Source organism: Palaemon carinicauda, chromosome 31 (genome assembly GCF_036898095.1).
Source record: "Palaemon carinicauda isolate YSFRI2023 chromosome 31, ASM3689809v2, whole genome shotgun sequence".
NCBI classification, from domain to species: domain Eukaryota; kingdom Metazoa; phylum Arthropoda; class Malacostraca; order Decapoda; family Palaemonidae; genus Palaemon; species Palaemon carinicauda.
In genome coordinates this window covers 63,261,419-63,285,769 of record NC_090755.1, presented here as the reverse complement: position 1 = coordinate 63,285,769, position 24,351 = coordinate 63,261,419, and the positions used below count along the sequence as shown (strand labels likewise).

The window sequence follows — 24,351 nt, the reverse complement described above, 5'->3', positions numbered from 1 at the left end:
TTTGGACTAATTGGGTCAGCTTGGGGAATGGGATCTGGAAGGAACGTAGTTTCAACTCGCGGAGGAGTGGAAACCAACTGGTCTTTGGCCAGTACGGTGCTACTAAAGCCACTGCTCCTTGGGAGGAGCGTAACTTGTGTAAGACTTTCATCAGAAGATTCACCGGAGGGAAAAGGTAAATTTTCGTCCAACGGTTCCAATCCAGGCTTAATGCGTCCATAGCATATGCCTGAGGGTCCAGGTTTTGGGTCACATAACAAGGAAGTTTGTGGTTCAGTTGTGTCGCGAATAGATCTACCTGGAGACTGGGAACCAGCATGGAAATCCACCGGAAAGAATTCATGTCCAGAGACCATTCTGACTCCAGTGGTTTTGTCCGGGATAGTGAGTCCGCTACCACGTTCTGGACTCCTGCCAGGTGAGATGCCGACAGGAACCAGTTCTTGGCTACTGCCAAGACGAAAACCGTGACCAGGACTTGATTGAGGTTGGGAGACTTTGATCCACTTCTGTTTATTCAGTACACCACTGCCGTGCTATCTGAAACTATCCTGATATGAGTGGACTGTGGCGGGGAGAGCCGCTTCAGGATCAGGAATACTGCCATGGCTTGTAGTACATTGATGTTGAAGTGTCTCATGGCGGGGGACCAGGAGCCCTGAAACATCTGTTGGTTGTAATATCCCCCCCAACCACTCAGAGACACGTCTGTATGAATCGTCACTTGTGGAGGAGGGAATTGCAGAGGAACCGATTTGGAAAGGTTCTTCTGTTTGGACCATGGCCGGAGTCTCTTTTTCCCCAGGCGTCACAGGTCGACCCAGAAAAATACTTTATTCCTAGCTTCAAGAGGCCTAGACGAAGAAGCTTAGAGTCATGCAGCCAAAAGCATGAGCAAATGTGCGATGAAGATCAAACCATAATTAGAGTAGTTTTCTGAGCATGCTCAAGATCACAAAGTGAGAATAGTAAGTTTCAAAATAGTAAATTAGCAAGCTAGATCAATCGCTTATTATGCATATGGATTGATTTCAATTTTGAATACAAAAGAAAGAGTATTTTTCGTTGCCAGTCGTTTGAGCGAAGTCACTTTCACCTGAATATTTTTCAGCGAAGCCAATTGAGCGAAGTTCTCTTAAAGTGATGCTTTAAGAGCGAATGTTAGATTCGGCGACTTGCTACTAAATGACTTCGCCAACAGGTATTATGAAAAGTTTGAAACAAATATTACTATCAAGAGTTTGACAAAGGTTATTAAAAGAAATATAAACATTAACCACTGTCTTTAATAGAATTAATATAAATTAAACTTTATAATACTGTTCAAGTGCAAAAATATACATACAAAGGTATATCAAGAGTTTGCCAATGATTATTAAAAGAATTATAATCATTAACCACATAAACAATAGCACCAAAATAGTGAGACGATTACTATAGTATTTCCAACTCCACTATCATATAATAAGAAAAAATCTTTGCTAAAAAGGGAGGCGGTATGATTCAGGAATAACAATGACCGTTGCCGCCCCAACTACTCTGTCCTGAAGTCTGCATCGTGGTGAATCGTGTGTCTATTCGGCAGTGATCAGTGATTCATCCTCAACCTTTTCCATGTGAACTTTCACTGAATCACCACTATGCGAATGCTCATCTTTTCCGTATAATTATTGTCATTTCTGCAATCTAAAGTTGTGTTTTATCGTCCTTTGCTGTTATAGGCCTCATATTGTCATATAATAGTGCTTAGAGTGACTTTGTCCTTTCTATATATAAATCTGATATAACTTACTTAGTCTCGTCCACGCTTTAATATAATGATTTCAATGATGGGTAAATGGACAAGTAATTACCATCAAATTAAAAAAAACGATGATTCACATATCCTTACTATATGAAAAACTCTAGTCTATTGATTTTAAAATGCTAAATTCTAGTTTCCCGCTAAATAGTAAGATTTTATTGGCACTTAAACTATACGCATAAACTCATCGCTCAAATAGTTCCGCTGAAAACGTCCAACACCTAAAGAGTATCGCTCAAAACAATTTAGCTCAAACGGACTTCGTCGAAACGGTATAGAACCGTATTTTTACATTAATGTTTTTAATAAAGATGAATTCAGCACATATTTCTCTCGGCAATTGTGTGGGTAAGTTGACTGTTTACTTTTGTATCAAGATCTTAAGGCATTTGTTTAAGTCATGGATAGGGTAGTTGTACTTGAATGTAAGCTTGCATGTGGTTAATCCAAGTGAATCCAAAGATAGAGTAAACTTGGTGATAAGAAGTATTTAGTAGTTCAATATTTTAAATAATACAGATCCGGTATTTTAGTTACAAATCTATCATGAACTGCCACAATATTCAAGATATAATAATGCTATTTGGACATTGTAATGTCTATTGATCTGAAGTATGCATACTTCCAGACTTCCAGATTCCAATCCATCTGAGCTTCGGACACACCAACAACATTTGTCTCCTGCGTTACATGGATGACATCCAACAGGACAAACTCCTCGCGTTCAATTATGATCTGGGATCAAGATGAATCGAAAAATTCAGTATGGTCCTCAAACAAATACCGATTTATTTGGAAAAGACATTGATATCTTCGGGTGAGGAGTCTTCCCACCTTGGGATGAACCATTATCTTTGGGAACTAGCTTTCCCTCGCCTTCAACAGCTCCATCTACCAACACAGCATTTGCAGAAGGGGCCTGGAAGGCCTTAACCTCCCTGGAATGTCTTGTCCCGAAAGGATATCTCTATTTTCAGTCCCTTCAATGATATCTGAAGAGACACTTCACAAGACAGCGACCCTCATCGGGCAGTAGTCCGATAGGAGAGTCCCAGTTTCGATTAGCAATGATGCTGTTTAGGATGAACCCGGAGAAAGGCTCTTCCTCCGGCTAACACGTTCACCGGGTCTTCAGTAGTTCACGGACACGTCATAAGAGACGAGGGAATGGGCAGTGCCCTTGGGCCACAGCATGCCTACTATAACACCTGGAGTCTGTACAAGAACTGACCAAGTACACCAATCCGATTGTAAGTATGTAACACCACCACCAAAGAGACAGAAATAAAAATAGAGGCGATACTGCTCTCGTAGCAGTCTACCAGCTGACGTTAGAGAACCATGTATTATTAGTGCTCAAGTCAGTTACTCCACAGCCGCAATAAGCCAAGCAAAACAACATCATGGAAGGACAAATTAAGCCGAAAGATGCAGATCATAGGCCTAGAATGGTCCTTGCATCATCAGCAACAAATCTGACTCGAATGGGTTCTATGTGAGTGGACCTGTTCACAACCTCAGTACTCGGAAACTTCTGATATTCTTCCTACTAATGACAGACGCGGAAACTGTTGTGTTAGTTAATGGATGACGAGCAGCAAAATCGACAATCATTTCGTCTTCTCCCTGGGTAGTAAGTTTAGTTCTACCTTGCCCCTGCATTCGGTTCACAGTTCCCAATTCAGCTTTTATATCATCCATTGATATGCTGTTGTTTTGTGTGTTTAGTTGTCATACTATTTTGGTTTTCGGTTTGTTGGCCTTGTGCATATTCACGATGGAACTGCGCAATGCTAGAAAATTATGTTGTTTTCTATTATGAGCCATAACAATTTATAAAAACTTGGCCTTGTTTCATATAATCAGCTGACTCAGTTACTAGTTTTCATCTGTTTTACGTCATTCTGGTGAAGTAATAGTTGCGGAATCGCTCGAAAGAAAAATATGATAATGATGGATATTTTAATCTAAAAAAGGAGACTAACTAAATTATATGAAAACTGCATCAAAATGATTAAAGGTAATGATAATAAATATAAGTAAATATATGATGATTAAATAAAAAGTTAATTTCATGTCCTACAATTTACGATAGATTCTAAATGAATAAAAAGTTTCATAATGTTTCATGCTGTTTTTCGTTTTTCTTGAATTATGTAAATATGACAATGATTTTCATTGTGAAAAGAAATTATATCATCGTATATATCAATTTAAAAATATACCCAAGAGGAAATTTAAAATTTGTACGATATAATAAAAAATAATTGACAACCATTTGAGCGAAACATTTCTAACAAGGTAGCGATCTCTTTGCAGGCGAGTGTACAATCCTCTACTTTATACAAGGTGTGCAGTTAATCCTGAATAATCTTGACTTTTCTTTCTTTAGGCTCAAATGCTACACAGTGTTCTAGAATGTGGTAGCCACAAGGGAATTAAACTAATAGAGCATGGTTTTTGAGAGGGAACGAGGTGAGAGATTGTAAATGTTGGGATACAGCAATAAGGATCCATGATGGAGAGAGGGACTGTGGATGCCTTCTTCATAGTAAGGCAGCTACAGGAAAAGGGGGTAGAGGGAAACCAGAAGATCTCTAGTGCTTTTGTAGATCTAGAGGAGGATTATGATAAATGACCAAGATAAATGATGTTGTGGTGCATGGGGAAGAAGAAAGTCCCTGAGAAGTTGGTTAGAATGGCTGGGATGATGTACAAAAGAACAAGGGCAAAAGTAATAACATCTGGTATGAAAACAAAAACCTTTGAAGTTAGTGGTGGATTACATCAAGGGTTAGTATTAAACCTGTTTTTATTTGTGCTCGTCTTGGATGTGTTATGTGAAGAGATTAGAAATAGAGTTGTGGGAGTTGCTATATGCATGTGATTTGGTGATCACTGCTGAAAACGAGGAAGGCTTACAGACAAGGGTTGTGGAATAGCAGGAGTCTTTGGAGAGGGAAGGTTTGAAGGTAAGTATGGATAACACTGAAGTTATGGTGTGCATTAAAGAAAGTAAGTTCAGAAACCATACATTAAAGTAGAGCCTTGGATATAAAACAGGTGAAAAAAATGAGATACTTTGCAACTTCTCTAATTCTGAAGGGAGAATGCGAGGCTGAAGTTTAGAATAGGATAAAAGAAGCCTGGGGGGAAGTAGAGGGAGTTATTGAGATAGATATGTGATAAGAAAATGCCAATCAAGCTAAAAGTCAAGATCTATAGCACATCTATAAAATCAGTGTTTATGTATGGATAAAAAAACATTGGCTTTAAGACAAAAAAAAAAAAAAAAAAAAAGAAGCTAAACTAGAATGGCAGTCATGGTAAAGATAACAGATTATAAAAGTGTCACGATTGAGATGATGTAGGCACATGTTGAAGATGGATGGTGAAAAGGGCTTGGGAGGATCCTGTGAACCCGGGGGAGAAGATTGAGAGGAGGATGAGCGAAATAAATTGCAAAATAAGGTGAAGCATGATATGGAGAGAAGAGGTGTGGTGGAAGAGAAGGCATTGGAGGGGCCGCATCAGGCATCCAATCTCTCAGTATTGGAATATGGGTGGGAAAGAAGACAACACAGTATTCTAGAAGTCTTAGTTCGGCAGGAGGATAATTGTGGAATGATCTTTTATATCAAGTAGTTGAATTAGTTGAACTTGAGAAATGAAATCTTTTTGCAAATCGTTTTTTACTATGTTGACATAGGTCTCATTTCGTAGTTTATGATATTATTTCTTTATTTAGTTATCTGTCATAAGTTTAAATTTTAGTATGCATTTACGTCTATGTGTATTCTTTTTGTATTTTTCCCCTTGCCCTTGTAGTATTAATTTTTTTTTTCAACTAGATTTGCTGCTGGCCTTATTATGATCAGTAATACTAACAGTTTGAGATTCCATAAGGAAAAGCATAAGGTTATCATATGTCATTCGTGCTCCAGATGAGTAACATATTAGGTAGGATGTTGTACAACGCTACTACAAAGTGAAATATTTATGTAAAACTTTTTAAGTCTAATGAATCCTGATACTAACTTTCAGCAGAACACGTATAATCTACAGCTGAGTTGGTGTACCATTGCATAACAAATTATTTGTATATACTGTATGTATAGAAATTAAATACATGCAGGATAACTATAATATATATCTGTGAAATGTATTTATAACTCATTTTGTATATATATATATATATATATATATATATATATATATATATATATATATATATATATATATATATATATATTTATATATATAAATATATATATATATATATATATATATATATATATATATATATATATATATATCATGTTATCCAATTTTCTAATTTTAAAGCGCATTTTTTTACTATTTTAACCATATACACTTTTTTTTTTTTAAGATCAGGTTAAAGCTTTACGTAAAGGCACCGGCTATTGTTAAGAATATAAAAAGACAGAATTATGTGTATTTCATTTTATTTCTCTATTTTTATGGATTTAGATTTTAGGAATTTCCATAATGAACAAAACTATTAATTTTTCAATCTTTCTCCATCTTATCAGAGTGGTTGTCATGACGGCAAAAAGACCCTAGTGGTGGTGTTCATCATGGAATACCTTGATATGTGTAATCTTGATATTGGTAGTTTCGTCAAAGACTCGTCTGTCTGAGATGTGACGATCAAGAGGGAATCCCATAGGACGCTTGTCTGGGTAGATTTCACCATGGGCTCCACAGTGAGCATGAGTTCCACCATGCTCAGATTCAACATCAGGATGTGTTAGGTCATAGCCTCCGTCAGTGACTGCCAAAAATAGAGCAAATTCCATTCCGTCTTTTGTACCCTTGGGCAAAAGCATTCTGTTGGGGATGCCACAAGCCCTTTCATATTCGGGCATGCTAAAACTACCACTGTCAGCTGCATCCATGAGAGACTGCAGGCTAGGTACATCAGGAACAGTGACTGCAGAGTCACTGGATTTCCTTACCACATGATTTCCTCCAGGAGACACTGTAATTGAGAGTAAAATATTAATAGAATATGTATAAAACATACACTCACTTTTAAACCTAATTACAGAGAAGTATAAAGATTAGAAGTACTTTAATAGATATGGAATCCATAAATGTTTGCAAGTAGCATACTTACACTTCTTCCAGAATTTGTCCATTTCGATACAGTGCCAGCTGCCATTTGTGTAATCAAACTGCTGATGATTGTTATCATATTCGGGGCAAAGGTACAAGCGGAAAGTACCGACAACTTCATTTCCATTATTATTGTTGACATCAGCAACATAGGAGAAGTCATTGTGGTTTAGACGATGAACATTGGCTTTCAGTTCCACCATAGCAATACCTTCAGCAGAGTCTACAGCATTTCGAAGGTCAAATTCATAGTCCTCAAAGAATGTTTTAAGCTCTCCCTCAATGCTAAGGCTATCAATGTTGACACCAGGGAAGTCCAGGTCTTCATGAGTGTATTCAGGAAGACTGTATTTATGTTCCTTAAAGATGTTATCCATATATTTATGAAGACGGAAGAATGTAGGGTCACGAGTAGCGGTTTCAAAATGTTCCATTACACCTGGAGGCATATTGTATTTTCCATGAGGATCTCCTTGACGGCCAAGCATAATGTGAGCCATGTTGTGGAGAGCTCCATAATACTGGACATTGGGGCTGTACATAGAAGATTCAATGATGTCACCAAGTTTGTCAACGCCTTGGTCATTCATGATATCAATGACTTTGCCATCTTTGCCTGTGATGTATCCATGAGCTATAGCATCACGGATGCGACTTTCTGTAATAACCATGTCACGAACTCTTGCTACTCCATCAACATCTTCAAAGTGAATATGGTCAGGACGGGCAGGGAATTCGCCTCCGTACTTGTAGATAGTATGTGGGGCAAAGCCTTCTTCGACTGGTTTCTCCCACTGAAGTTCATCCACCATATCTAAATGGTTGGAGAGACGCTCTGAATCAAAGCGAACAGTCAACTGATGATGAACCCAGAAGAAAAGTTCTCCCTTGCGATCCAAGTGTCCTCCATATTTGTCTTCCCACCAGAAGGGATAATCCATATGCCATGTGACGTGATGGAGATTCATTCCAATGTCTTCTCCAAAGTAAGCCACACGTTGTTCCTTATTTTTCTTTGTACCAGTGAATTCCATCTCAAATTTACCTGGTTGATTAGTCATCTTTGCTGTGTAAGCCTTTTGGATAATTTCACTGTTTGTGAACATATGAGGGGTAACTTCATAGAGTGGGGGAAGAACAATGCCATGTCCAAGGTCTGAGTGAATAACAGCTGTGTATAAAGCATAAACAAACTCTCCTTCATTCATATGTTCACGCCAGTATGCTGCATTATGAACAGCACAATCCCAGGTCTTGCATTGCATGAAGACATCGAAGAGCATAAGGGCCTCTTCTCTTTGGCGTTCATTGAAGAGGGAGAACCAGTGATGTTGTTCAAGGAGCCTGTGGTCTTTGTATTCCTGGACTAGATGTTCTGCAGCTTCTCCTCCATCCTTATATTGTGACTTGTCAGCTATTGGGTCAAAGGAGGCAGCATATCCTTTCAGATCATCAAAGTGGTGATGGTCATACACATTCCACAGTAGGTGGTTGACATCCTGCTGTCTCTTGGGCAACGGGGTGTCTGTAGGAAAAAAACACGTTCTATTTTATTCTTTGAAATTGGGTGGTTGTCCTATATATTTCCTATGATTGGTAGGTATTTTCTAAACTTCTTCAATTATGCTGGTCACACCAGGCAAAGGGTTCCATTGTAGATCATAACAGGGAAAAGTAAAGCTCATACAATTTTTATAGAAATTGGACTGATTTTTACCAGTATTACCCTTATGCATCTTCATGATTATAAAGAATAAAATGTATATTGCAAAAGTGAAAAATTTCAATGAAGAGAAAAAAATACAATTACGTTAGAAAGACATTTTGGAATCGAATGTGAATCTATAACGTGAATTCTTTATGTTGTGTCGTAAATATGCTAAATGTTATTCTCAATAATATCTCAAAAGATTCCATTCATTCGTGCTTGTTACGATGTTTTTTATGGCATGTATACATCTTTCCTACTTGTGCTTTTTCCCTTTTGTAATTTTAAAAGAACTTCAACGAAATATGGTGATAAAAAGTACTGAGTATGTTTTGTGTTTGAGTACTTATCCCTGCTACGAAACCTTTATATCCTTTTGATGAAAACTTTAATAATGAAGATGGAAAAATATATGTAATTAAGGCAGGGTAAAAGCAAATTATCATATTACTAGTAAACTGGTTTCATAGTTTTCTGTTTTCATGGGTATTCACAGTTTATATATTGAACCATAATTCACCATATTGACAACCGAATTTTTACCTTTATCATTTTATGGATCTATATGAGCCCAGGGAGCTTTATTCTGTGTAGCTTCAATGTGTTCTATTATGTGCATTGATGAGGAGGATATTTCGAGGGGTCTTTTATAGGCTTTTAAAAGACACTTTAACTTTGTGCAAGACTAAGGTTCTTCCTGAGAAGTGAACGAAAATTGGAAACTTTAACGCGAATCGAAATTTTAAAGTCTTATTTTCCAATAGTCTAACACTGCTTTCATTTATATGACTTTTAAATTTACGTCTTTAGACAAATGTTTAGTTCGCTCCACCCTTTAGTGAAAGACTCCTTTTCTTTATGCCTCTGAAACTACACTTAAAGAGTTCGGTTTTATTTAGCTATTGAGAACGTGAAATGTATAAAAAAGAAGTGACTAGATATTAGGAGTAACCGTTGGTTTGTAGCAAAAGAACATTGTTAACCACTCAAGCAATGGAATGTTTACTTACCTGCAGCTGCAAGTGCCAGGAACGCACACAAGACAAGGACCTTCATTGTGACTTGACAGCAGAAGGGTCTGTGACACCAGAATGAGTGTGACCTCCTTAAATACATTTGGTGCTTGCGCAAAGTCCATCGCTCCAATGAGATTGCGAGGTTCCAGTAGCGTCAATATCTTGCATCTGATAACAGCGACTCTATATCAGTATTTATTTTTTTAGTATGTGGCAGCCTCGAGTGCATACAGTTATATAATTGCCCTTGAAGATAGTCCGGCGGGCAAGAGTATTGTTTTAACATTTAATATATTATGCAGTCAGATGCAGAAAGGACTTAATATTTAGACCAACTTTTGAAATATCATGTCACCACCTTTTATCTGGTGGCCATTTTGCCACCTATCTGTACTGGACTGTCTCTGTTGAGAAAATTATGTATTATTAATTGAAACAGGTAATAGTTTCTGGTTTTGAATCTAGTAATCTTTAATGTAATTCTTAATTTCTATAATAAAAGGTGTTTGGGTTTGCGATCGAGATGTTTCTCTAACTTAATTTATTTTATTCATATTTTAATGTTAGTTTTTTTACTTTTCTAATTTTTCCATACTGGCCTTCTCCCCTTAAGGGCACCCTTGTGCTTGATTTTGTAAAGAGATCTAGAAATTGAATTGTAATAATGATAGTGATAATGATATTGATAATAGGATTATGCAAATAATTGTCTCTAATACTAACTATAAAGTAAAAAAATTACTGTATTTACTTCTTCAAGATACGTAGACCAGGAAACTTAGAGTCACACATCCAAAAGCGAATGTTTTTTTTTTTAATATGCTCAAAATTACAATCAGGGAGTTAGCACTTTCAAAATAGTAAATTAGTAAGCTAGGAGAATCGCTTATACTCCATATTGATGGATTTTCAAAATATATAAAATACGATTTTTTTACATTGATATTTATCATATTTCTGTATGAAGGCCCTAAGGCCTTTGCTCAAGTCGTGGATATGGAAACTTCACTTACGGTATATGTTAGTCAGCGTAAGGTAGAAGTTAATCCAAAGGTAGAGTGAACTTGATATTAATGATTTAGTTTGATATTTGAAATGATACAAATCCTGTTAATGCGCTATAAATCTACCGTGAAATGGTAATATATACACTATATATATATATATATATATATATATATATATATATATATATATATATATATATATATATATATATATATATATGCATATATATACATGTATATATATATATATATATATATATATATATATATATATATATATATATATATATATATATATATATATATATATATATATTCTGAGTAGGGAAACCTTAATGTGGTGAAAAGGTGTGTGTATCGCTATGATCATCAAAGCTACCAGTCAGAACTGCCCTTACTAGGGTGGTTGGCTGTGAGCCTTCAGACTAAAGTCTCCCAACATTCAACATCACCAGTATTCAGTGGCCAGTAGGTGATGAAAATGGCCAAACCCCATTTTTCTGAGGTCTAGAAACGGTCCCATGTGTTGTTGTGTATATATATATATATATATATATATATATATATATATATATATATATATATATATATATATATATATATAATTGTACCGCACGTGTTTCATACACACTTGTACACTGGAGCATGTGATGCCCTTATTACAATCTCCAATGCTGTACAGAAATCCCTTGATTGTGGTCAGACAGTTCGTACGATTGGCCTTGATTTTAGTGCTGCCTTTGACCGTGTTAATCATGAGGCCCTTGTTTTCAAACTGAAACAGTTGGGAGTGGGTGGGTCGTTTCTTAGCATTATTATTGATTTTTTAAGTAATAGATCTCAAAGAGTTGTTGATGGGCACCATAGTGAGCATATGAATGTGATATCCGGTGTTCCACAGGGTAGTGTTCTTGGCCCATTACTTTTCATACGATATACACATGACATGTGGTTTGGCCTAGAAAACTAGCTTGTTGCATATCCAGATGATGCTACTCTCTTTGCATCAATTCCATCCAGCGAATGTAGATCTGGGGTTGGTGAATCCCTTAATAGAGATTTAGCAAAAATTAGTGCATGATGCAAATTATGGGGTTGAAGTTGAATCCTAACATAACTCAAAGTATGATTGTAAGTAGGTCAAGGACGGTGGCTCCTCAACATCCTGATCTCAGTGTCAATAATGTTTCTTTAAATTTGTATGACTTTTAAAATATCAGGCGTGATTTTCAACAGCAAATTTACTTTTGAGAAACACATTAGGTCTGTGTCTTCTTCAATTGCACAAAAAATTGGCTTATTGAGAAAGTCTTACAAGATTTTCGGTGATCAATCTATTCTGAAGAAGTGTTTTAATTCTTTCATTCTACCTTGTTTTGAGTATTGTTCTCCTGAATGGCGTTCAGCTGCTGATTCTCATCTTAATTTGTTAGACAGAAACTTACGGTCTATTAAATTTCTTATTCCTGATCTAGATATTAATCTTTGGCACTGTCGTTCAATTAGTTCATTATGCACGTTGCATAAGATTTTTCATAACTCTGACCATCCTTTACATTCAGATCTCTGGGACAATTATATCGTGTTTGTAATACTAGACAGGCAGTTAACTCTAATAGCCAGGCCTTCTCCATCATGAGGCTCAATACTACACAGTATTCTAGAAGATTTATTCCAGGCGTTACAAAGTTGTGGAATGACCTTCCTAATTGGGTAGTTGAATCAGTAGAACTTCAAAAGTTCAAAGTTGGAGCAAATGTTTTTATGTTTACCAGGCTGACATGAGTCTTTATAGTTTATATCTGACATATCTGTTTTGACGTTGTTAATAGTTTATATAAGACATATCTGTTTTGACGTTGTTACTGTTTTTAGAAGAATTTATTGTTTATTTATTCTCATCATTTATTCATTTCCTTATTCCTTTCCTCTCTGGGCTATTTTTCCCTATTGGAGCCCTTGGGCTTATAACATCTTGCTTTTCCAACCAGGGTTGTAGCTTGGCTAGTAATAATAACCATAATAATAATGTTATTGCCTTTTTTTTTATCCTGCTTTTCCCCACACTAATAAAAGAACCTGTTAACTGGTGTTCGTATGTATTAGTTTGCTTGAATTTTTGTGACATTCTTGCTCTGAACTGCTTGTATGGAAACTCTTTATCTGTTTAATAAAGGTTACTTGCATTCAGCTCACCTCTCTGTTAACACCTAACAACCGCCTTGCACATTGGTTACCCCCGTAGTGATCAACTACTCTCCCCCCTATTTTTTGTACACTACGTAAAGTCCTTGTTACGTTGACGCCCACCAATCCTGACACTCTGCAGCCCATGCTGCATCGTTGAAACTGCCACCCTTCACCAGTCATAAAAACGTTTGTTTGGTTCCAATGCGGCAAAATTCAGTTTTGCATCAAGGGCGTGACTCACTCAAGCAGCAAAGCAGGCTACTCGTCACTACAATCCCCGAGGACACGTTTCCATAAATCTGTGGCTAGCTTTACAACCAAGGGTATGCCCCCCTAGCGTATGACACCCTCAAAAAATACCTTCTGGGGCAGTACTTGCCATCACCAGCCACCCATATAGCCAAGCTTGTGCAGCTTTCTGAACATCTGTTAGGGGACCAAATGGCTTTGCCCGCTCTCAGGGAAATGACCTGTATCGCTCGCTCCATGGCTCTTCTTTTCCTTGGAAAGTGAACTTAAATCGTGCTCATTGGATATTACGCCTACCCAAACGTGTCTGCTCCACCACCCCTGTTATCGATACCTTGCCCATGAAAGACTTGATAACTAAAGTTGACGCCCTTATGGACAGCCACATCATCACCCATCAAGACCTTCATCAACTCCTCTACTATTTAGGAAGAGAAAAACTACTCAACACTGACCAGAATCCGACGTGAATACGGTAAGACATAGACGCCCACCTATTGACATGCCGCTAGTGGAAAAATCAATAGAGTATGACTAACCACTATATATGTCATTTATAAAAACATCGGCAGTAATGAAAGCCCTTCAAAGACAAGTAGATGAATCTTATGTTAAAACACTTGAAGATATCTATAGAAGGAAGTATAGCAATCCTCAAACTACATAAGGATATTGAGAAAATTTCAATTGCAAAGGGAGTTAGGCGCGGAAACACTATCTCTCGTAAATTATTCACAGCATTCGTAGAAGTTTTAAAAAAAATTAGATTAGGAAAATGTAGGAATTAATATCGAAGGGGAATACCTTAATAGCTTGATATTTATATTTGACATAATTCTGTTTAGTGAATCATATCAGAAATTGCAATAGATGATAGAAGATTTGAATAGAGAAAGCAGAAATGTAAGACTGAAAATGAATATAAGTAAAACTAAGGTAATGTTCAATGGAAATGCAGAAAGACTACAAATAAGAGTTATGGACGATTCTCTAGAGATGGTAAATTAATATACATATTACATATTAGGACAGACAGTAATTGTTTCCCCGGGACATGGAATCGAAATTAAAAGAAGAATATGCACGGCATGGAGAGCTTTTGATTAACAAAATGAGGCTATGAACAGTAAAATGCCACTCTCTCTAGAATGAAAAGTATTTGATCAGATGGTCTTACCATTATTAACTTATGCATTAGAAACTTAACGTCGTACTAAAGCCTTAGAACATAAGCTCGTTACAACTCGAAGAGCAATGGAAAGAACAAGGATGAGAATAAAACTAAGAGACAAAAGAGCAACTTGGATACAAGAGCAAATTAAAATGGAAGGTATTCTAAGAACATGTAAGAAAATGAAATGTACATTGGCAGTACATATAATGACTATGACAGATAATAGATAACATTAAAAAAATAAAATGGGTCCCTGGAGATTGCAAAAGAAGTACGGGAAGGAAGAGAAGACGATGGATTGACGAACTTAGAAAGTTTGCAGGTATAGACTGGCATAAAAAAACCATAAAGTCATAAACAGACGCAATTGGCAGGGCATGTCTGATTCCTTTGTTCTGCAGTTAACTAGTAACGCTGATGATGATGATGATATATATGTATATGCTCTAATATATATATATATATATATATATATATATATATATAATATATATATATATATATATATATATATATATATATATATATATATATATATAATATATATTAATACAAGTATATCATTATATATATATGATATATATATATATATATATATATATATATATATATATATATATATATATATATATAGAGAGAGAGAGAGAGAGAGAGAGAGAGAGAGAGAGAGAGAGAGAGAGAGAGAGAGAGAGAGAGAGAGAGAGAGAGAGCTTCTATATACAGTATGTATATGTTTGTGTATTAAACAACAAATACCGTGTAATAACGAATTCACTCTACCATGGGATCACAGATCTATAGGTCAATTCTCATTATGATATGAACCATTAATCCCATGGCAGATTGAATTTGATGTTAAAAGACATTATGGCTTAATTGAATAATAAGAAATCATGATTGTTAGTGATATATATATATATATATATATATATATATATATATATATATATATATATATATATATATATATATATATATGCATGCATTATATTGCAAGGTCATTTATTTTGGTACTTCATTTATTTATATTAGATGTAATATAAATATAATTGATATGTTAAGGGAATACAAACATACAAAACATGCCAGATATTTATTATCATTTCATGTTTCATTTTTCTATATCAAATTCAAAGAATTTAGGTTACGCCACATTTTCTTTTCACATTTGCTAGGGGTTGCCGAGTAGTTGTTATTACTGGAGAAAAGCTCAGTGGTTGTGTTCGTCATGGTAGACCTTGACATTTGCAAGCTTGAAGTTTGTAGTTTCATCAAAGACTCTTCTGTCTGGGATATGATGATCAAGAGGGAATCCCATGGGCCTTTTATCTGGATACAAATGTCCATGAGATAAACAGAGAGCATGGGTTCCACCATGTTCTCAGTCACCTGAGTCACCATGAGTGTGTGTTAAGTCATAGTCTCCATCAGTGACTGCCAAAACGAGAATAAATTCCAGCCCGTCTTTCATACCCTTGGGCAAAAGCATGCAGCATTATGAACAGCACAATCCCAGGTCTTGCACTGCATGAAGACATTGAAGAGCATTAGGGCCTCTTTTCTTTGGCGTTCATTGAAGAGGGAGAACTAGTGATGTTGTTCAAGGAGCCTATGGTCTTTGTATTCCTGGACTAGATGTTCTGCAGCTTCTCCTCCATCCTTATATTGTGACTTGTCAGCTATTGGGTCAAAGGAAGCAGCATATCCTTTCAGATCATCAAAGTGGTGATGGTCATACACATTTCACAGTAGGTGGTTGATATCCTGCTGTCTCTTGAGCAACGGGATATCTGTAGAAAAAAAAGGATTCTATCTTATTCTATAAGGGTAGGGTTGTTGTTTTATATTTAAATTTCCAATGGCTGGTAGAACTATACAGAACTTTCATATTTATGCTGGTGACACCTGTCTCAGGATTCTTTTGTAGATCATGAAATATAAAGTAAATCGCATATCATTTCCTTAGAAATTTTACTGATATTTAATAATATCAGCATATAGCATCTTTATTATTATAAAGAGTAAAATATATATTACAAACGGGAGCAATTTCAATGAAGAGCAGTTATGTTAAAAAGACATTGTAAAATATAATGTAAATTTATGACTTGAATCCTTTATGTGGCGTTGTAGGAGCAATAGCGTCTATTACTTCCTGATGTCAGGATGCCAGAAAACTTGAAATCAATCATTCATTCATTCTGTTACCTCCACCCTTTCATAAAAACCTACTTTTCTTTATATCTATGGAACGATAATTAAGAATCCATTTTTATCTAGACATTAAGAGTGCCAAATATATGAAAATGAAATGACTTTAGATATTAGAATTATTCGTTGCTTTGTTGCAAAAGAACATTGTTTACCAGTTAAGCAAGGGATTGTTCTCGTACCTGCGGTGGCAAGTGCCAGAAAAGCGCACAAGACAATGACCTTCATTGTGACTTGACAGGAGAAGGCTCTTGTGAAAGCAGAGGGATCCTGGCCTCTTTAAATACTCTTGTTGCTTGCCCATTGAAAGGCAAAGTCCATCAATTCGCTGTTGCTATGGTTCAATAGCATCAATATCTTACATGTGATAAGAACGACTATATCAGTATTTTGTTTTGTATGTGGCAGCCTTGAGTGCATACAGTTATATCATTGCGCCTGAAGATAGTCGTAAGGGGCAATATGTAACATTTAATATATTATTCAGTCTGATGCAGAAAAGGCTGCAATGCTTACAAGACTTACACAGAAGGAAACTATGTTTTTTTCTTGTTCTGAAATGTTACACCTTACATCTTGCGGCCATTGTACCTCCTAATTTCTTTACTGGGCTTTCTTTGTGAAGAAGATTATATATTTTTAACTCAACAAATAATAAAGTTTCTGGTTTCGAATATTCATCTTTAATGTGATTCTTTATTTCTACTAAAAATGTCTTTGGGTTTGGGATCGAGATATTTCTTCATAGTTGCTACTTATTGTAATTGGTTTTATTCATATTTTATTATTTACTTTTTTACTTCTTTTCCCATACTGGACTGCTCTCCTTAAGGGCGCCCTCATGATTGTAGCCTTCAGGTTTTCTAAAGAGCGCTAGAGATTGGTTTGTGATAATGATAATGATGCTAATAGGAGTAATAGAAAAATGCTGATTATATTCTCTAATACTAACTATAAAGTAAAAAAGTACTTTATTCCTAGCTTCAGGATGCCTACACAAAGAAGCTTAGAATCATGCAGCCAAAAGTATGAGCGAATGCACGATAAAGATCAAACCATAATTAGAATAGTTTTATGAGCATTCTCAAGATCACAAACTGAGAATTGGAAGTTTCAAAATAGTAAATTAGCAAGCTAGGTCATTCGCTTCTCAATACAAAAAAAAAAAAAAAAAAAAAAAAAGAGTATTTTTACATTAATATTTGTAATAAAGTCGAATTATACATATATTTTTCTTGACAACCGAGTAAGTTGACTGTTTACTTCAGTATGAAGATCCTAAGGCCTTTGTTTAAGTCATGGATAGGATAGCTGTACTTAAATGTAACTCTGCATATGGTTAATCCATGTTAATCCAAAGATAGAGGGAACTTGATAATAAGAAGTATTTAATAGTTCAATATATGAAATTATATAAATCCCGTATTTAATTACAAATCTATCATGAACTGCCACAATACTCAGGAGATAATAAGGCCCTTTGGACATCATAATGTCAGTTGATCTGAAGTGTGATTACTTCCAGATTCCAATCCATCCAACCTCCAGAGCAGGGACACACACCAACAGCATTTGTCAACCTGCACTACCTGGTTGACTTCCAACGTGACAAATTCCTCTCATTCAGACATGATTTAGGATCGTGATGAATCGAAAAAGTCAGCCTGATGCCCAAACAGACCGATTTTTTTTTATAAAGATATTGATACCTTTTGGGGAGGAGTCTTCCCACCAGCATCTTCAAGAACTTTCTTTTCCTCTCCTTCAACAGCCCCGTCTACTAACACAGCTTTAGCTGAAGGGGGCTGAAGTCCTAACTGCCCTGGAACGTGTCATCCCGAAATATTATCAATATTTCCAGTCCTTTCAATGTTATCGGAAGAGACACTGTTCATAAGACCGCAACCCTCCTATAGCAATAGTCCGATAGGAGAGTCCCATATCGATTGGCAACGTTGCCATTCAGAAATAACCCGTTGAAGGGCTCCTCCTCCGGTTAAGGCATGCACTGGATTTTCTGGAGTTCATTGGCAAGTCAAAAGAGAAGGGGTGATGGGGTGGTGAGCTGAGTGCACTTCCTATAACATGTGGAGTCTATACAAGGACTGACCAGTACACCGATCCAATTTTAGTGTTGAGATGTTGAGAGACACTTAAACACTTTTGCCCTCATTTTATTGGTCTCTCAGTGGCGTGAATAAGTAAAAGCACCACCGTAGAGACAAAAATTGAAATTAGGCGGTACTGTTCTCTTAGCAGTCTATCAACTGACGGTAGAGATCCACAAGTTGGCAATGCTTGACTCGTCACTCTACAGCCTCTATAGCCGCGATAAGCCACGCAAAATAACATCAGTAAAGGACAAATTGAGCAGAAGGATACTGATCATAGGCCTATCATCAGATAGTGAACAAAACTTTGACTTGAAGGGGTTCTCTGTGAGCCGTCTTGTTCACAGCGTCACTAATCAGAAACTTCCGATGTTTTTCTCACCAATGACAGACCCAGAAGCAGAATTCGAGGAGGCATTCCTGGGACTTTATCTATATTTAATTTTTCCATTGTTCTGCTAGATAAGGAGTGTCTTAAATTGAGTACAAGCCACTCCTAACTCAGTTTAACTCTAATAGCATTGAGAAGGCCCCAAGTAGAATTGTATCTGTACTTTCTAACACCACCCAGATAGAGAATCTGATGGTATTACCTCCTCAGTCACATATTCCATCAACCAAAACCCCCAGAAATCTCACAAATTAGAGTTGCTTCAGAGTTATGAGTTAAATTGGTCCAGCATTTCTCAGAAGACAGATATTTCATGCAAAATCACGTGAGATATGTCAGGATACTTTTGGGAATCGTTGACTTGAGTGAGCCAAACCAAATGAGCCATCTTCTATGGTTAGAGAAGGGTACCTTCCCTCTCAGAGCCTCAGTGCTGGAGTTAGCCTGATGTTTATTTTCCTTCCTCTGAAGAAGGTCTCTTCTTGGGATCGGCAATGAGAAATCATTACTCAAGCCTTAAAATCAGGCCCTTAGTCTGATAGTAGTTGATTTGACTGCTTAGATAAAACTTCATACTCATGCAGTGTATTGAATTGACTTGTCCTCAGAGGGAGGTGACTCGTCATCCTCAGACAGTATGAAAGTCTGGTGCTCTTTAGAAAGGACTCCTTTCTATGGTTGGGGCTACCTTACACAGAAACCATTCCTCAAATAAGTATTTCTTGCCTGACGTAGCCTCCGACAAGTTATATAGCGAGAGTTATGGTCTCTTCTTTAGCGTTAATCATACTTAACACTGGGGCAGGTCTCGTCTCCCCACCCTTTGTTCCTGAACTTCTAGCTAAACCCCGGATTCTGTCTGTTCTCAATGCCAGGATTTTTCGTCTCAGTTTGTGACCCTAAGAGATGTAACATGTGATCGGGATCAGCTAATTTTGGGGTTTTTGTCGGGCCGCCTGACTGCTTCCTTAAACGTACACGTACAACTAGACTCAACTTAAAGCTCTTCTTCCTCAACACGAGGAGAGTGAAGATGAATGTTACCTAATATGATCTTCCAGTGACATAGGGAAGGCTTTGATTGTACCCATTTGCCATTCTCCCCTCCTCCTCTGGGAGAAGGTTGGGTTAAACTCAAGATGCCAATGGAGTAGTTACGACCCTGTAATTCCGTAAAAATGTCTCTGTAGCGCATGTACTCCAGTCAGGTATGTGAAAATATCAGGTGATGTTTAATGACTACTATCTATGGGAATTGACCCACAGGTACGTAGACACTTTATGCTAGGGCCTGTAGTAGCTACACAGCAGGTGTTATCGTTGCCTCTGTTGTTTTGCACAGGACCTTAGCAGTGGATCAAGGATGGAGGTTATGTGTTAGACTACGATGAAATTGAAGGTTTACTGGCCCTTTCCTTTAACTTTTATTTTCCCCTCCACTTGGGCACAGCATTGGAAACCCTTTCAACTGGAATCGATTTGCATACAAGTAAGCTCCACCTCACTGGTAGCTTTTCTATAACAGTGTATATAGAAGTGTCATTCCACATACTCCTTATGAGGAGAGCATGTAGTAACCAGGGAAATCCATTAGTATATGTATGCCTCAACATTACAACACAAAGATTTTCTGCTTAGTGTCCCTTATTGGACTGGCCGTGGACCCGCTGGTATAGTCACACCACTGGTACATGAGTTGTAAGGATCCTGAACTCTTGCTACCTACAAGGTCTGAATTTAGGAATCCTGAGATTTGTTTTCCAGCCAGTTGGAACAGGAACTTCCTCCCGTCTAAGGACGAGTCTCCTATGTAAGGGACAATGATTTATATTTGTGTAGGAATAAATGACGATTTTGTACGTAATTTGTATTTTTCCTAACTATACAGTCCAGGGTCCTGTACTCACACTTTCCTGCAGTCACCAACCCTATAGAAAGTCCTAGCTGCAATCAAAGTGACTACCCAGTGAGCAAGCAGTGGGAGCGGGTTTCCCCTGCCTCCGGCCAGTAACCACCAGCCAACTACCTTTTGTACTTATTATAAAATTTGGACTGCCATATTCCAGCTTCACTGTTATCATTTTCCTATGTAATGGACTCAGGTTTGTTTAGTTATGAATAATAAGAACTACTTCCAAATTCGTCATATTTAACCAATATCTAGAGGTGAAACATTATTAGAACATATTTTCTATTGAAGAAGATTTGCTCAATTTTAGTAGGAGGGGTCAGCGTAAGAGGTCCGACAGGATGAGCCAATTGCATATCGTTAACTAAAGGTCCCCATATGTATATATATGTATGTATATATATGTATATATACATACTTACATACATACATACATACATACATATATACATACATACAGTATATTCAACAATAGGTAGTAGGTTGGCCAGGGTACCAACCACCCATTGAGATACTACCGCTAGGGAGTTATGGGGTACTTTTACGGGTGAGACAGTACTACATTGGATCCTTCTCTCTCGTTGCGGTTCATTTTTCCTTTGCCTACACACACACACCGAATAGTCTGGCCTATTCTTTACATATTCTCCTCTGGCCTCATACAACTGACAACACCAAACAATTCTTCCTCACCTAAGGGGTTTACTGTACTGTAATTGTTCAGTTGCCAACGGCCACTTTCCTCTTGGTAATGGTAGAAGAGACTCTTTAGCTATGGTATGCAGCTCTTCTAGGAGAAGGATACTCCAAAATCAAACCATGGTTCTCTAGTCTTGGATAGTGCCATAGCCTCTGTACCATGGTCTTCCACTGTCTTGGGTTAGAGTTCTCTTGCTTGAGGGTACAATCAGGCACACTATTCTATTTAATTTCTCTTCCTCTTGTTTTGTTAAAGTTTTCATAGTTTATATAGGAAATATTTATTTTAATGTTACTCTTCTTAAAATATTTTATTTTTCCTTCTTTCCTTTCCTTACTGGGCTATTTTCCCTGTTGGGGCCCCTGGGCTTATAGCATTTTGCTTTTCCAGCTAGGGTTGTAGCTTAGCAAATAATAATAATAATAATAATAGTGCCATAGCCTCGGTAGCATGGTCTTCCACTGTCGTGGATTAGAGTTCTCTTGCTTGAGGGTACACTCGGGCACCCTATTCTATCTTATTTTCCTTCCTCTTGTTTTGTGAAAGTTTTTATAGTTTATATAGGATATATTTATTTTAATGTTGTTACTGTTTTTAAGATATTTTATTTTTCCTTGTTTCCTTTCCTCACTGGGCTATTTTCCTTGTTGGAGCCCCTAGGCTTACAGTATCCTGCTTTTCCAACTAGGGTTGTAGCTTAGCAAGTAATAATAATAATAATGATAATAATAATCCAGCTCTTCTAACATGCGGTGGTTTTAGGTAAAAGAAATAATGGGGTAATTGTAGAATTTGTTCTATCACACACGAAACAGATATGAAAATGTTAGCAACATCAGCCGGTTTACAAACTTTCACTGAAGGCTCACCACTAGCGTGTCGAACCCCGCTACAAACGGGCTTGCTTCTCCCTTTAAAGGAGATTATCGGCAAGTCTTTTGCTCTCCCCATACACTGGCTTCAGGCCAGGCCAGTCTAATAACATGCAGATTCATAAGTTTACTGTTTAGGTCAACATAGGCTTACTAAGATTTGATTGGTTTCAAACTGTGTGTATGCATATAAACTAGCAGAATAACCAACGATGAACAGAGATAAGATTATTTTTAAGATCAAATATAAAAATATACTTATCGTCAAAATTATTCGAATGAGGTGATAGGTCTTCTAAAAAACCTATTTGAAATGGAAATTATGAAATAGGTTAGAAAAAAGTATCAGCATATCCCAAACTCTCATATCAACGACTCTCAGTTTCCCAAATTTGATATTGCGATTCCAACTTTAATTTACATTTGCGTATGTGCCAATCCCTTCCTACAACATTTGGCACTCGAGCTTCAGCTCCTTTCTGGGGGTACATTTTACTTAACTTCCCCTAGCACAAAGTTATCAAAGATAAAAACCTAAAATTTTTTTTACTTAACTTCCCCCAGCACAAAGTTATCAAAGATAAGAACCTAAAAAAACTTTTACTTAACTTCCCCCAGCACAAAGTTATCAAAGATAAGAACCTAAAAAACTTTTACTTAACTTCCCCCAGCACAAAGTTATCAAAGATAGGAACCTAAAAAAACTTTTACTTAACTTCCCCTAGCACAAAGTTATCAAAGATAAGAACCTAAATTTTTTTTTACTTAACTTCCCCTAGCACAAAGTTATCAAAGATAAGAACCTAAAATTTTTTTTTTACTTAACTTCCCCTAGCACAAAGTTATCAAAGATAAGAACCTAAAAAAAATGACTTAACTTCCCCTAGCACAAAGTTATCAAAGATAAGAACCTAAAAAAAAATTTACTTAACTTCCCCTAGCACAAAGTTATCAATGATAAGAACCTAAAAATTTTTTTACTTAACTTCCCCTAGCACAAAGTTATCAAAGATAGGAACCTAAAAATTTTTTTACTTAACTTCCCCTAGCACAAAGTTATCAAAGATTGGAACCTAAAATTTTTTTTACTTAACTTCCCCTAGCACAAAGTTATCAAAGATAAGAACCTAAAACAAATTTTACTTAACTTCCCCTAGCACAAAGTTATCAAAGATAGGAACCTAAAAAATTTTTTACTTAACTTCCCCTAGCACAAAGTTATCAAAGATAGGAACCTAAAAATTTTTTTACTTAACTTCCCCTGCACAAAGTTATCAAAGATAAGAACCTAAAACAAATTTTACTTAACTTCCCCTAGCACAAAGTTATTAAAGATAGGAATCTAAATATTTTTTAAATATATAGCTGAATAAATTTCCTTTCCATTCATATATAATTTTACATATTTTGTAAAATTATCTTATGAGTAAATGATAAAAAGAAAGAAAAAACTGGTAGCAATTATACATAAAATGTGTTCATATGGGCCAAATTCAGTAGAATTATTCAGAAGTAAATTACGTCCAATGTCGCTCAAAGTAATATTTTTTTTCATTAACAGTAAAACTATTCGTTTTTTCAGTTTTTATTAATTTGCCCACAAAGACGTAACTATTTTTTGGATTATTTATGTATTATTTCCGTTATGATTTACTGTAGTAATTTGAAATGTTTTATTTGATCTCTTTCGGAATTTCCTCCACAATTTTTCTCTTGAGCGAAATTATTTTATTTTATTTTGTATTGCAATTTCACGTCGTTTATTTTACGAAGTAGACGAAATCATTTAAGAACTTCTCTCGTAATTCCCTTTACAGTTATACTAATTGATTATATTTATAATTACATTCATGAAAATTCAAGGAAAAAA

At 36.3% G+C, this 24,351-nt stretch overlaps 1 protein-coding gene and 1 long non-coding RNA gene across 2 annotated transcripts; both read right to left on the bottom strand.

The window, feature by feature from the left end:
- Window positions 1-6,347: 6,347 nt before the first annotated feature.
- LOC137624454 (hemocyanin B chain-like) lies at window positions 6,348-9,820 on the bottom strand. Its single transcript, XM_068355220.1, has 3 exons — window positions 9,662-9,820; window positions 6,945-8,468; window positions 6,348-6,806 (listed from the first exon to the last, which is right to left on the bottom strand). The coding sequence occupies exons 1-3, from the start codon at window positions 9,765-9,767 to the stop codon at window positions 6,385-6,387; spliced, it is 2,052 nt and encodes a 683-aa protein (XP_068211321.1). The 5' UTR covers window positions 9,768-9,820; the 3' UTR covers window positions 6,348-6,384.
- Window positions 9,821-15,367: 5,547 nt separating this feature from the next.
- Window positions 15,368-16,801, bottom strand: LOC137624993 (uncharacterized). The gene is made up of 2 exons (XR_011040796.1): window positions 16,681-16,801; window positions 15,368-16,077 (listed from the first exon to the last, which is right to left on the bottom strand). It is a non-coding gene; the product is annotated as an uncharacterized lncRNA (long non-coding RNA).
- Between the last annotated feature and the right edge of the window lie 7,550 nt (window positions 16,802-24,351).